Below are 14197 nucleotides of genomic sequence, written 5' to 3'. Positions count from 1 at the left end.
TAAAGTGCATAACGTACTTCGCCACATCTTTGGGCGATTTGCGCTTTGCACATTGTCCCATGGGGAAGGAGAGGTTTGTTCTATAAAGGTAAAAAAAACTAAACAAAAAAAAAAATACCGGTAAGTAAAAAAGTTAAACGTTCAGTTAAAAAAGTTTAAAAAAAGTTTCTATGTTCTGTTCAACAGTTAATAAATTTATTGCGTTGCGGCCTGGTTTTTTCTTTTTTGTTTTGTTTTTTTTACCTTTCAGGTGGACCAACCGATCGACTAGCTGCAGCACTGATGTGCATTCGGACAGAAGCATTGCGCTGCTGTCAGATTACACGCAAGTCGGTGTATGCGGCGCTGCAAGACGAGATTTCTCCTCTGCAGTAAAAGATACGTTTGCCGAGGCATATGAGCTGAGGAGGTGGCGGTGTTCATATACTTTGGCAAACACTTTGTATATATAAAAAAAAAAAATCCCGGCAATGATTTATTCATCCACATCGATTGATGTGAATGGAGAAATCTGGTTTGCCAGGGCATACGAGCTGAAGTGGGTATGGATGTTCGGCGGAGCTCCTATGTCCTGGCAGACGCCTTTCCCCTCCTTTTTCTTTTTTTGGCAGAGATTTTTTCATCCACATTGATCGATGCGAATGAAGAAATCTGTGCCGTTCATTTTTTTCTTTCAGCCCAGCGGCTGAACGGAAAAAAAAAATCTCATTACCTGTATGCTCAATATAAGGAGAATAGCAGAAACTCCTAATGCTGGGCATACATGTAATGATTGCGGAGACCCTCAAATGCCAGGGCAGTACAAAAACCCACAAATAACACCATTTTGGAAAGAAGACACCCCAAGGTATTCGCTGAGGGGCATATTGAGTCCATGAAAGATTGAAATTTTTGTCCCAAGTTAGCAGAAAGGGAGACTTTGTGAGAAAAAAATCAAAAAAATCAATTTCCGCTAACTTGTGCCAAATTTTTTTTTTTTCTATGTACTTGCCATGCCTCTCATTGAATACCTTGGGGTGTCTTCTTTCCAAAATGGGGTCACATGTGGGGTATTTATACTGCCCTGGCATTTTAGGGGCCCCAAAGCGTGAGAAGAAGTCTGGTATCCAAATGTCTAAAAATGCCTTCCTAAAAGGAATTTGGGCCCCTTTGCCCACCTAGGCTGCAAAAAAGTGTCACACATGTGGTATCTCCGTATTCAGTAGAAGTTGGGGAATGTGTTTTGGGGTGTCATTTTACATATACCCATGCTGGGTGAGATAAATATCTTGGTCAAATGCCAACTTGTATAAAAAAATGGGAAAAGTTGTCTTTTGCCAAGATATTTCTCTCACCCAGCATGGGTATATGTAAAATGACACCACAAAACACATTCCCCAACTTCTCCCGAGTACGGCGATACCAGATGTGTGACACTTTTTTGCAGCCTAGGTGGGCAATGGGGCCCACATTCCAAAGAGCACCTTTCGGATTTCACAGGTCATTTACCTACTTGCCACACATTAGGGCCCCTGGAAAATGCCAGGGCAGTATAACTACCCCACAAGTGACCCTATTTTGGAAAGAAGACACCCCAAGGTATTCCGTGAGGGGCATGGCGAGTTCCTAGAATTTTTTATTTTTTGTCACAAGTTAGTGGAAAATGATGATTTTTTTTTTTCATACAAAGTCTCATATTCCACTAACTTGTGACAAAAAATAAAAACTTCCATGAACTCGCCATGCCCATCAGCGAATACCTTGGGGTCTCTTCTTTCCAAAATGGGGTCACTTGTGGGGTAGTTATACTGCCCTGGCATTCTAGGGGCCCAAATGTGTGGTAAGGAGTTTGAAATCAAATTCTGTAAAAAATGACGAGTGAAATCCGAAAGGTGCTCTTTGGAATATGGGCCCCTTTGCCCACCTAGGCTGCAAAAAAGTGTCACACATCTGGTATCTCCGTATTCAGTAGAAGTTGGGGAATGTGTTTTGGGGTGTCTTTTTACATATACCCATGCTGGGTGAGATAAATATCTTGGTCAAATGCCAACTTTGTATAAAAAAATGGGAAAAGTTGTCTTTTGCCAAGATATTTCTCTCACCCAGCATGGGTATATGTAAAATGACACCACAAAACACATTCCCCAACTTCTACTGAATACGGAGATACCAGATGTGTGACACTTTTTTGCAGCCTAGGTGGGCAAAGGGGCCCATATTCCAAAGAGCACCTTTCGGATTTCACTCGTCATTTTTTACAGAATTTGATTTCAAACTCCTTACCACACATTTGGGCCCCTAGAATGCCAGGGCAGTATAACTACCCCACAAGTGACCCCATTTTGGAAAGAAGAGACCCCAAGGTATTCGCTGATGGGCATGGCGAGTTCATGGAAGTTTTTATTTTTTGTCACAAGTTAGTGGAATATGAGACTTTGTATGAAAAAAAATAAAAAAAAATAAATCATCATTTTCCACTAACTTGTGACAAAAAATAAAACATTCTAGGAACTCGCCATGCCCCTCACGGAATACCTTGGGGTGTCTTCTTTCCAAAATGGGGTCACTTGTGGGGTAGTTGTACTGCCCTGGCATTCTAGGGGCCCAAATGTGTGGTAAGGAGTTTGAAATCAGATTCTGTAAAAAATGACGAGTGAAATCCGAAAGGTGCTCTTTGGAATATGGGCCCCTTTGCCCACCTATGCTGCAAAAAAGTGTCACACATCTGGTATCTCCGTATTCAGTAGAAGTTGGGGAATGTGTTTTGGGGTGTCTTTTTACATATACCCATGCTGGGTGAGATAAATATCTTGGCAAAAGACAACTTTTCCCATTTTTTTTATACAAAGTTGGCATTTGACCAAGATATTTATCTCACCCAGCATGGGTATATGTAAAAAGACACCCCAAAACACATTCCCCAACTTCTACTGAATACAGAGATACCAGATGTGTGACACTTTTTTGCAGCCTAGGTGGGCAAAGGGGCCCATATTCCAAAGAGCACCTTTCGGATTTCACTCGTCATTTTTTACAGAATTTGATTTCAAACTCCTTACCACACATTTGGGCCCCTAGAATGCCAGGGCAGTATAACTACCCCACAAGTGACCCCATTTTGGAAAGAAGAGACCCCAAGGTATTCGCTGATGGGCATAGTGAGTTCATAGAACTTTTTATTTTTTGTCACAAGTTAGTGGAATATGAGACTTTGTAAGAAAAAAAAAAATTTAAAAAAAAATCATCATTTTCCGCTAACTTGTGACAAAAAATAAAAAGTTCTATGAACTCACTATGCCCATCAGCGAATACCTTAGGGTGTAGAACAATAAATTTAGAGCAAAATTTATATATGGATGTAGTTTTTTTTGCTAAATTTTACAACTGAAAGTGAAAAATGTCATTTTTTTGCAAAAAAAATCGTTAAATTTTGATTAATAACAAAAAAAAGTAAAAATGTCAGCAGCAATGAAATACCACCAAATGAAAGCTCTATTAGTGAGAAGAAAAGGAGGTAAAATTCATTTGGGTGGTAAGTTGCATGACCGAGCAATAAACGGTGAAAGTAGTGTAGGTCAGAAGTGTAAAAAGTGGCCTGGTCTTTCAGGGTGTTTAAGCACTGGGGGCTGAAGTGGTTAATAATTCCCTTTATTTATATTTGTTTTATTTTAATAACTATAAAACTATTAGATATTATTTTAATTTTAATGGAATGTGTCATCAAATTCTATTACCTATCAAGTTACATGTATTTTATTTTTTTAAAGGGGTTATCCAGTGAATGATAATGACGACTACCTCAAGATAGTTCATCATTATCAGATCGGCGGGGTCGAAGTCCCGGCACCCCTGCCAACAGCTGTTTCAGGGAGTCGCCACACTCTGGGGAGCTCAACCGGCTACTGGCGGCTTTCCAACCACAGCTCTGTACAATGTATAGCACCTGTGTTTGGTATTGCAGCTCAGCCCTATTCACTTTTATGGGGCTGTACTGCAACTAGGCTTCGTGACTGATGTATGGTGACGTCACATGGCCTAAGAAGAGGCCGTGGCAGTTACTGAGCGCCCGACCTCTTATAACAGTTGATCAGTGAGGGTTCCGGGTGTTGGACCGCCGCCGATCTAAAATTGATGACCTATCCTGAGGATAGGTCATCAATATCTATTCCAAGATAACGCCTTTAATGATTAAAAAAAAAAGAACCTAAATTCTTAAAATTTTCACAAAGGCCACTAGGTCTAATAATATATCAATAGCTTGGCCATAGACACAATAGACTAGAGAGGACCTCATCGATTTCTATGGGAGAGTTATGTAAATATGCTGTGACCTGTACAGAGGTCTTTGTGTGGGGAGGGGGAGTATATAAGCTGTGACCATCACCTGAATGGTGGATCCTGTGTTAGCTATACAGAGGTTTTATATGCTATTGTAATCCTGCCTGTAATGATAATGAGCCGACTGCTGGAAAGTGATCTGAACAGAACAGGAAGTATTGACATATTATTACACTTAGTGGCCAATGCAAAAACTACATGATTTTAGGATTTAAAAAAAATATTGATAGACACATGGAAATTGAAAAAAAATAAAAAATCACCACATATTCTAAACAAAACATTTTTTGGAACAGATGGTAATACAAAGAAATGTTCTAATATGCTAAATGCTCATACATTTTTGTCCTTTGATTTTATAATTTTCTGCTTTAAAAATCAAAGTTGTTTATCCTATAGTAATTTTAAACAGACTACATGTCAATTAATGTAAAGTAATGCACAGCTACCTAGCAATAGGCATGGGAGAAAAAAAAAGACAACTGTTCAATGCACTGAAAAGACTTACAACTTTATGATAATTGAAGAGGTGATGGAGGGTCTTTTAACCTAAAGTATATTGGATATGGTGATCTACCAATATCGATGGATCTGCATGACGAGATGTGTTGAGACTCATTCTTCAACTGCTAGAGGATGCCGCTGTATGCATAATCATATAATAGGATGATAGTCTGACTTACTACTAGAATGTAGTAACTATACTGTAACAGTGAATTGGGGGAGTTCAAAGTAGGGCTGCAGTAAACGATTATTTCAGTAATCAAGTATTCTATCGATTATTTTTTATGAGTAATAAGAAGAAATGAATTAATAGACTGTTTTCCTTTATAAAAACTCATCAGACCCCCTGCCATCAGTCCCCAACACCCTTTGTTCCCCCCTGTGTGATCAGCCCAAGTGCATCAGTTCCCCCAGTGCCATCAGCTCCCCCCCACCCCAGTTCCAATAGCTCCGTTCCCCCAGTGCCTTCAGCTCTCCCCCACCCTAGTGCCTTCAGCGCCACTCTCCAGTGCCATCAGCCCCTCCATGCCATCCATTGCCATGTTCCCCACTCCCCCAGTGCCATCAGATCAGCCCCTCCATGTCCCCCAGTGCCCTCAGATCAGCCCCTCCATGTCCCTCAGTGCCATCAGATCAGCCCCTCCATGTCCCCCACTCCCCCAGTGCCATCAGATAAGCCCCTCCATGTCCCCCCACTCCCATCAGATCAGCCCCTCCATGTCCCCCCACTCCCCCAGTGCCATCAGATAAGCCCCTCCACTCCCATCAGATCAGCCCCTCCATGTCCCCCACTGCCATCAGATCAGCCCCATGTCCGCCACTCCCCCAGTGCCATCAAATCAGCCCCATCATGTCCCCCACTCCGCCAGATCAGCCCATCCATGTCCCCCACTCCTCCAGTGCCATCAGATCAGCCCCTCCATGTCCCCCACTCCCCCAGTGCAAACAGATCAGCTCCTCCATGTCCCCAAGTGCCATCAGATCAGCCCCTCCATGTCCTTCACTTCCATCTGCCCCTCCATGCCATCCATTGCTGGCTGTCCCTCTTCAGTGCCATGTCCCCAGTGCCAGTTAAATAAAATACTTACCTTTCCTGTAGGGGCGCCGCTCCACAGCATCTTCTCCGCGCACTGCACTGGATCCTGATGTCACACAGCGTCGGGTCATAGTGCGCGCTTACGTGCACTATGACCTGACGATGTGTCAGGATCCAGTGCAACGCGGTACGGGCCCGCGGGTGACCACGGAGCCATAAGTAATAGAAAGCTCTTCACTCCCGCTCCGTGGTCACATGACACAAACGAATCCTCGATGCAAAAAAATTGCAGATTTAATCGAGTAATCATTTCAGCCCTAGTTCAATGCTTCCACAGCAGACAATAAAGGTATGTACGCAAATCCTATGAAATATGATTTTTTTTTTATTTCTGAATTGAGAGCAAACATATTACCAGGACACTGGTTTAAGGAAATGGTGGGGGAGATTTATCAAAACTGGTGTAAAGTAGAACTGGATTAGTAGTTGGCCATAGCAACCAATCAGATTCCACCTTTAATTTTTTTAGGACTCCATTGGAAAATAAAATAATTAATCTGATTGGTTGTCAGTTTTAATTTGCGCCAGTTTTGATAAATCTCTTCCAGGTTATTTAGTCCATATCATTAAAGGATTACTGTCATATATATATATTTTTATATAATTGGATTTGTCTCATTGTGTTTACATTAGTGCCCTAGTTTATACTTTTGGCTAGGTACTAAATTACCATGTAATTCCTGCATGTCCGGTCCTCCCTCTGGCATTTTAGCTTTGCTGCTAAAAGAGCGTTGCTAGGTGTCCTCCGTCTCCCAGCTTCTTTATTCAGAAGACGGAGGACGTAGAAGTGGGCAGTCCCTCACCCTGCGTGCTCGCTCCCATCTGAACCAGGAAGTTACTTCATGCATAGAGAGCTGTAAATCACGTTCTAAGCATTACACCAGGTATCCAGCCACGGCTCCGATCCCCTCAGAGAGTGTTTTGGAGATCGGGCTGTGCTGCTGTGCCCTGATCTCCCGTTCAGGATGGCCGAGCCTGTGTATGGCGTCCAGTTGCCATGGTAACCATCACACGCTGTCACAGCAGAGCAGCCTCTGATGGGAGGGGGGAAGGAGGGAGCTCCCAACTTGTTATGTGGAATCCGGAGCCTGCCGCAGCAGAGAAGCGAAGTGCTGGGAGGGGAGGGGGGAGCTTTCTCACAGTTAACCTCTTACATACAGCGGTCCCTACGGACCGCAGCAAGGTAGGGGTTAAACGGCAGACATCCACTGAAGTCCGCAGCTGTATGTTACAGTGTCACGCCCTGCCCTGTGGGTGTTCTGAGGAGATCTGTCAGAGTTTCTGCACGTGACTCGATTTGACAGTTTGTTTTGTTGTGGGTTTGAGCAGAATCCCACCTCCTCCCAGGTGTTGCTCTTTAGGTAATTGGTGAGGATATTTATTCCTCCTTCTCCCTATAGTCTTTGCGGGTTATAGTTCTGCCTTGTGTGAGCTCTGGAAGTTTGGTGAATCATCTGCTCCAACACATCTCTAGATAAGTCCTTTTACCTTGTTCCTTCTGTGTCTGTTTTGACTAGGCCTCTAGGGTGACGCTAGCTCCTTCGGTTGTTGAAGGAGCTGGGTGCCTCTTTCCCTCTTCCCTACAGCTGAAGGTTTGGTTCAGTGTGTTATAGTCTTAGGTACGTGGGCATGTGCATATCTACCATCGAGATATGCACATGGGCATAGCAGCTTAGGGAAAGTGTTTTATGGATTGCTAGGAGGTGACCCCTTTGTTCCCTAGCATTTGGGGCCTAGTCAGTTGTTTTGTTTGCTTTGGCGTGTTCTGTTTCCTTCCCTTATCTTACCTACCGTGACATACAGCTGACAATCTACTGAACCGCTCGGCCATCCTGTTCAATTACAGGGGAGAGGAGGGGTGGGGGGATGGACTGCCTCCCTGTCTGAAATAAACATTTTCTCTGGCTCGGCCATCCTGAACGGGAGATAAGGGCACAGAAACACAGCAGCATAGCCCGATCTCCAAAACACTCACTGAGGGGATCGGAGTCCAAAGGCAGGGACCGCTGTGATTGCTCCTCTGCCGGGTGCCCTAACAGTGTGTTGCTGGTTTCACTTACCTGCCTTCTCTGTTGCTGGTTTCACTTACCTGTTTCACTTACCTGCCATCTCCATAGCCGTATGTGTTCCCCTCTGCTTGCAGCCTGGCCTTAGTTAGAGACTCCTGTTCCTCCATGTTGAGGATGAACAGGTAGTCTCTCCCCTGCTCCTTGGTGAGGGATTACCAGGGCGACTTAGGGTCTTTAGGTATCCTGAGTATGAGTCGTTCTACCATCGGGGTCCGCTCATACGGTGAGGAGTCAGGGAGAGGATTAGGGACGCAGTAGGAGGTGACCTGCTCCCTTATCACTCATTTTGGCCAGGCTGATCGCCTTTACCCTTTGAAACTGCACGATGGGGGGTTTCCCCCACTCCCCGCCATGACAGTATGACAATGGCTCCTTGCTTGGAGCCTTCGGAAGAGGGCCCAGCATGTGTCACCTGCCATTTTCTGGCGCACATGCTTATCCTCCGGAGGGAGGGTGAAAGGTGAGATGCTGTTTACAGTGCGGTTCCCTGTGACTGTTGGTTGCAGTAGGTGTGAACCGTCACTTGTGTTTGCGTTTCTCCTCGTCCATTTCTCAGTGGTTTAGGTGCTTGTCTTGTTGGCCAGATGCATTCCTTTGGTGTACTGGCTGTGTGCTGGTTGGGGATGCATGCTGGCAGCGACCTGGTGTGAACCGTGTCTGAGGTGGACGCGTTCAGTGCGGTTTCTCTGGGCTGTTTTGTGGCTGGTGCCCTGGTTCCTGTGTGTTGCTCCAGGGGCTGGCGGCAGTCTTAGAGAGACATCCTTGCTCTGACACTGAATCTTCTTACTTCCCCTTGTCCATGTCTCAGTGGTTTTGTCACTTGTGTTGTGTGCAGGCTGCATTCCTGTGGTGTACTGGCTGTGTGCTGGTTGGGAATGCTTGCTGGCAGCGACCTTGTGTGAACTGGGTCTGAGGTGGACGCAGCGTTCAGTGCGGTTTCTCTGGGCTGTTTGGTGGCTGGTGCTCTGGTTCCTGTGTGTTGCTCCAGGGGCTGGCAGTAGTCTTAGAGAGACATTCTTGCACTCACGCTGATCCTGTTACGTTCCCCCACTCCCCGCCGTGACAACAACTCAGGCAGCGCGTTCCCGAGATTAGCGCAATGCATTCTGGGTAGTTAGGGAAGGCGGGCTTAGCCTCAGGGTGAGGGCTCGGCGGCCATCTTGAGAGGAGAGGCAGAATGAAGTCTGGTGAATAACGGTTGCTATGGACGGAATCTCCTTAAATATGGGGTATGTGAGGAAAAAAATGAGTGATTATGGATTATCACCTCAGTAGTAACTACATATGTGAAAATAAAATTTTGAGTTAAAATATGACAGTTATCCTTTAAACACATCCATGTCACACAACTAGAGACGAGTAGCTATCTGGAAACTCATTTCAGGTCCGATTTGTACAAATTGGTCGTCAGGTTCCATTTGGGTAAGAATAAATTTTACCTGAATTGCCCCAATTGCCTTAGTAATGTAAAGTGACAATGTATGGCTATGAGTAGAATCCCAATTTTTGGGGAAATTCATAAATTTGATTAGATAGAATCGATTTGCTCATCTCTAAACATGATCACCAAAGAAATTCACGATTCTGAATAAGTCACCTTGTTCCCCTCTCTTCCGATTAGTAAATCACTTTCGAGGCTATTTTCACACTTGCGTTGTTTTTTCCCAGTATTGAGATCCTGCAGAGGATAGAATACCATAAAAATATGTTTCTGTTTAGTCCTCATGAATTCTGAATGAAAAGAGATCCGTTCAGGATGCATCAGGAAGCTGCGGTTTTGTGTCCGGTCGTAAAAACGGAAAAAAAATAGATCAGCTCTGAAAACATGGTAAGTCAATGGTGACAGATCCGTATTTTTTTAGGAGCCCAATGTATTTAGTGACGGATTTTTCAGTTTTGATTTTACACAACCGCATCCTAACGGAACGGATGCATCCTGATGTGCAAGATCAAAATGGATCAGTTTAATTCCGGTATTGAAATCCTCTGCCGGATCTCAATACCAGAATTAACGACGCAAGTGTACAAATAGCCTAACACAAACCAGCAGATAATTCCAGCTTGTCGGAAAAAGGACAGCAATGCTGAACGGGTCGAGGCAGTGGACTTTAATGGAAGTTCAATATGAAAAATCTCATAAATTGACAGTAATTTAAAGATTGAAAAACGGTAAAAGCACAACCAGGAGAGTCCACAGAGCAACAAATATTCCAACAGGTGAGCATTTCAGATAAACAGTTTTTTCTCTGCGTACAGAATGAAGTCATTAGTTGATGTCTGAACTGTGCCTAGAAAATGGATTTGAATTATAGCAGCTGGGGGGTATGAAACTAGTGTGAGGTAACCTAAGGCTAGTGTGAGCATACATATCTATGTAGGGAGACTGTTGGACTCTCACTTTTCAGTTTCTCCACTGCTTCAGATAAGTGAATGTGCTAACTGATTTATCTGCTCCGTGTGGACCTGATAACTTGTTTTCTGTGCTGAAAGCATTTTCTTATGTTTGCACTTTGATATTGAATCAGAATATAATGTATGGACTGTAGTTGAAAATTCTGACAATTTAAAAAGCATTTCTGGTGCAGGATCCAACTCTCAATGTTGTCTTCGGTAATCCCCAGCATAGTTCATACGGCACATGGATTGCACAAAAAAACCCTGTTTACATGCTCAGTCTTACAGATCTTTCTGCATGGATTAAATGGTGATAAATCTGGATCTGTGCCATGTACAACTTCAAATCCATGACAGAAATCCAAAGGTCAGCCTCACTTCTACTGAGAATCCCCCAGTGGATTTTTCGAAAGGAAAACAATCAGCCCTGTGCACCTGCCCTGAGAACGTAGGCGCGTATGAAAAGGGTCTTATTTTCTCTCATTCTTTGCTGCAGTCACATCAGATTTTCACCCGCCTAGTTATTTCATTTTTTTAGGAAGTGCTATTTGTTGGTTTGTTTGTCGCCTTGCATGTAAACTGCGCCCCCCCGTGAGAAGTGCTGCAGAATATGTTGGAGCAATATACATAACGGTTATTACTACAACTCAAACTGAATCCAAACCGTTGGGAGACACTATAAAAGTGAAAGGCATTATCAATTATTTCCCAATATATATTCTGATTATTCCGAGTTTTAAATTTTGAGAACAAGTGACAATCTGCGAAGAGCCGTACAACATTACAATGAATGTTATATTACAAACAGGTATTCCTGTCTCTGAAAGAGTCCGGGGGGTGGAGCTTCAGCGAGGGCTTTGCCCACTCATTACTGCCTATCTGCAGACAAGTCTTTCAGCTGCTGAAGATATAGCTGTAGGGTGAATGCTCTCTCGGGTGACCAGAAATATGCAAGCTGAGCAGGCCTGAAGAGGGACCAAGCCAGTGCATCCCATGGGACAAAGTTTTGAGCATGTTGAAATGCAACAGGTCTGATCCGTCTTTCACCAGATACCTCTCAGAGTGGAAATGTGCCATATTAAAAATCCGTGGGTTTGCCTCATAATTATTTAATGCATATGGCTACCATAAGACTGCTAGAAACTCTATAAGAGCAATTTCGCTGGCAATATACGTATAGACCAGAAGAGGAGATTCAAGTTTAAACGTGTCATAATAGTCATGCTTCAGTTTGAATTCCAAAAAGAAAATCTTATAGACATAACTCTAAGGGTACTTTCACAATAGCGTTGCTAGAATCCGTCAGGCAGTTCCGTTGCCGGATCCAGAAATCCGTATGCAAACGGATATCTTTTTTTCCCCAGATCTGTTAGACTTATTCATTGAAATACCGGATCCGGCGATATGGCAATTTCCGGAACACTTGGCACCGGATCCGGCATTAATACATTTCAATGGAAATTAATGCCGGATCCGGCAAGTGCGGTAGCGTTCCGGAATTTTGTCAGGAAAAAATACCGTAGCAAGCTGCGGTATTTTGTCCTGTCAAATACCGTAAAAAGGACAGAACGGAAGACATCCTGATGCATACTGAACAAATTGCTTTCCATTCAGAATGCATTGGGACAAAACTGAAGCGTTTTTTTCCCGGCATTGAGACCCTTTGCCGGATTTTAATACCGGAAAAAAATAACGATAGTGTGAAAGAACCCTAAGACCAGATAAGCCTATAGAAATGGTAAAAGTGTCATATAAGTAAACTTTACTTTAAATTCCAGTGTACAAAATTGAATTATCAGCAGTTAAAGCTTCACAGGATAAAAGATAAGTGTCAAATCGACAGATGGGACCCCGCCGATCACGAGAATATGTTCCCCCTTTGGATAGGGGATAAGCTGATTGACTACCATTTAAGATATTCAATACCAAGTAATAAAAACTCAAACTGAACAACGTCCCTGTCCCTCAAACAAGCCATTGTTCTTTCTCTTTCATATATTTTTCGGCCCATTTTCGAGTGAGCTCCAGGTACATGTTTGGCTTATGAGGTAAATAGTCCTCATACTTCATCTCAGCATTCTTCTTAGGCACAGCTGCTTCAATCTGAGTTCCTTCATGCCATTCATTGAATGATGTGATGGAAATAATGCTAGGACGCACTAGCAATGCTGCATTTAGCGCAGTCTCGTAGTATTTTCCATTTATTCTATTCCTGGTGTTTTTGAAGTTCCATGGACGTATGCTAGTGTCTATGTAGCCTGGCCCAACGCTTGGAATGAATATCAAATTGTTGGAATCACAAAAATCTTTCAAACTTTGCCAGTGTTGATGAGAGGAACCATATGTAAAACCATTTGTGGCAAAATAAGTGTATATTCCATCAAAACCACTTCTTTGGATATCAAACTTATGTTTCTCCTCTACAAGCAAGGCCACAAAAATGCCATCATACTTGGTATTGCGAATGCTGTGGGATCCCGAAGCTGTAAAGAGTTTAGCCCATGCATCAGGTGGTGTTATATAGGAATCATAAATGTAGAACATTGGCAGACTTCTACCGATTCTTGTCTTGTATTTGTAAAAGGCAGGGTGCTCCCCATATCTACAATATAAAATCGTGTTAAATAAAAGTCAGAAGACAAAAAACATTGAAATACATACAGTAATGAGGCTATTTACTAAAAGAATAGGCGTATTTCTTGAGCAGATTGCGACTTTTCCCTACTCATGCCAGAGCTAAAAAAGTGGGCGGGTGAAGGGGCCTGTCTCATCATTTTCTAAGCCTGTTTTAGGTGTAGAAAATGGTCTAAATCTACGCCAGCTGCTGGCATACATTTAGAAGTGGCGGTGTATCCGGCACCTCTACATAACGTCGGTGGATCCACTGCCAGAGCAGGACCTTATTAAGACCGGTGTCTAAAACACCGGTCAGAATAAATAACCCTCTGAGTATCTACATAATATTAAAAAGAATACCACATGAAAATGCACAATGTTCCACATGACTATATCCCTGGATTGCCTGTAGTTTACAGGAGTTTTCTGGCTTTAAGATAAAACTGGACAATGGCAGACAACACAGTAAAATATGACAAGAAGCATCATTTACCAATTAAATCCTGTGATGATGCGCCTGTTCTCAGGTCTAGCCTCGTTTACCTGGCTGCAGGGAGGACGTTACGTCAACAACACGCGACTACTGCAGCCAAGCACTGGTCTCAGCGGCTCACCACAGAGGCCAGTAATTGGCTGAAGCAGTCACGTGTCTTTTATAACACGTGATTGCTGCAGTAAGGTAAACAAATCCCTGGAGCAGCACAGCAGGATCGAATTGGTAAGTAGAGCTTTTTTTATTATTTTATTGTGTTTCCCACCATTAACCCATTATATCTGGAAGTCGGACAACCCCTTATGATCTTTTCTTTTTTTATGAAAACAAAGGAGATATTGAATCCAGTCCTAATAACATTACTAAGAAATACAAATGTGTTTCTCTTTGGTAAAACTTGGTTCCGTAATGTATAACTATAAGGTACTTTCACACTAGCGGTTTTCTTTTCCGGCACTGAGTTCCGTCCTAGGGGCTCTATACCGGAAAAGAACTGATCAGTTTTATCCCCATGCATTCTGAATGGAGAGCAATCCGTTCAGCATTAGGATGTCTTCAGTTCAGTCTTTTTGACTTTTTAGAATGGAGATAATACCGCAGCATGCTGTGGTTTTATGTCCGTCCAAAATTCCGGAACACTTGCTGGAATGCAGGATCCAGCATTAATTTACATTGAAATGTATAGTGCCGTATCCGGCATTAAAAATA

At 43.2% G+C, this 14197-nt stretch overlaps 1 protein-coding gene and 1 long non-coding RNA gene across 2 annotated transcripts in view; one reads left to right on the top strand and one right to left on the bottom strand.

Annotated features, from left to right (window-relative positions):
• LOC120998199 overlaps positions 1-14197 on the top strand; it is a 373620-nt gene that overhangs the window by 121740 nt on the left and 237683 nt on the right. The gene's annotated exons all lie outside the window — the stretch shown is intronic.
• MANEA (mannosidase endo-alpha) overlaps positions 11737-14197 on the bottom strand; it is a 33353-nt gene continuing 30892 nt past the window's right edge. Inside the window, exon 5 of the mRNA XM_040428775.1 lies at positions 11737-12982. Within this exon, the coding sequence (XP_040284709.1) occupies positions 12346-12982 (637 nt within the window). The 3' untranslated portion in view covers positions 11737-12345. The remainder of the gene's footprint in view (positions 12983-14197) is intronic.

This window comes from Bufo bufo, chromosome 4 (assembly GCF_905171765.1).
Source record: "Bufo bufo chromosome 4, aBufBuf1.1, whole genome shotgun sequence".
In the NCBI taxonomy this organism is placed as follows: domain Eukaryota; kingdom Metazoa; phylum Chordata; class Amphibia; order Anura; family Bufonidae; genus Bufo; species Bufo bufo.
The sequence above is the reverse complement of the archived record's forward strand: the minus strand, read 5'-3'. Positions and strand labels throughout refer to the sequence as shown.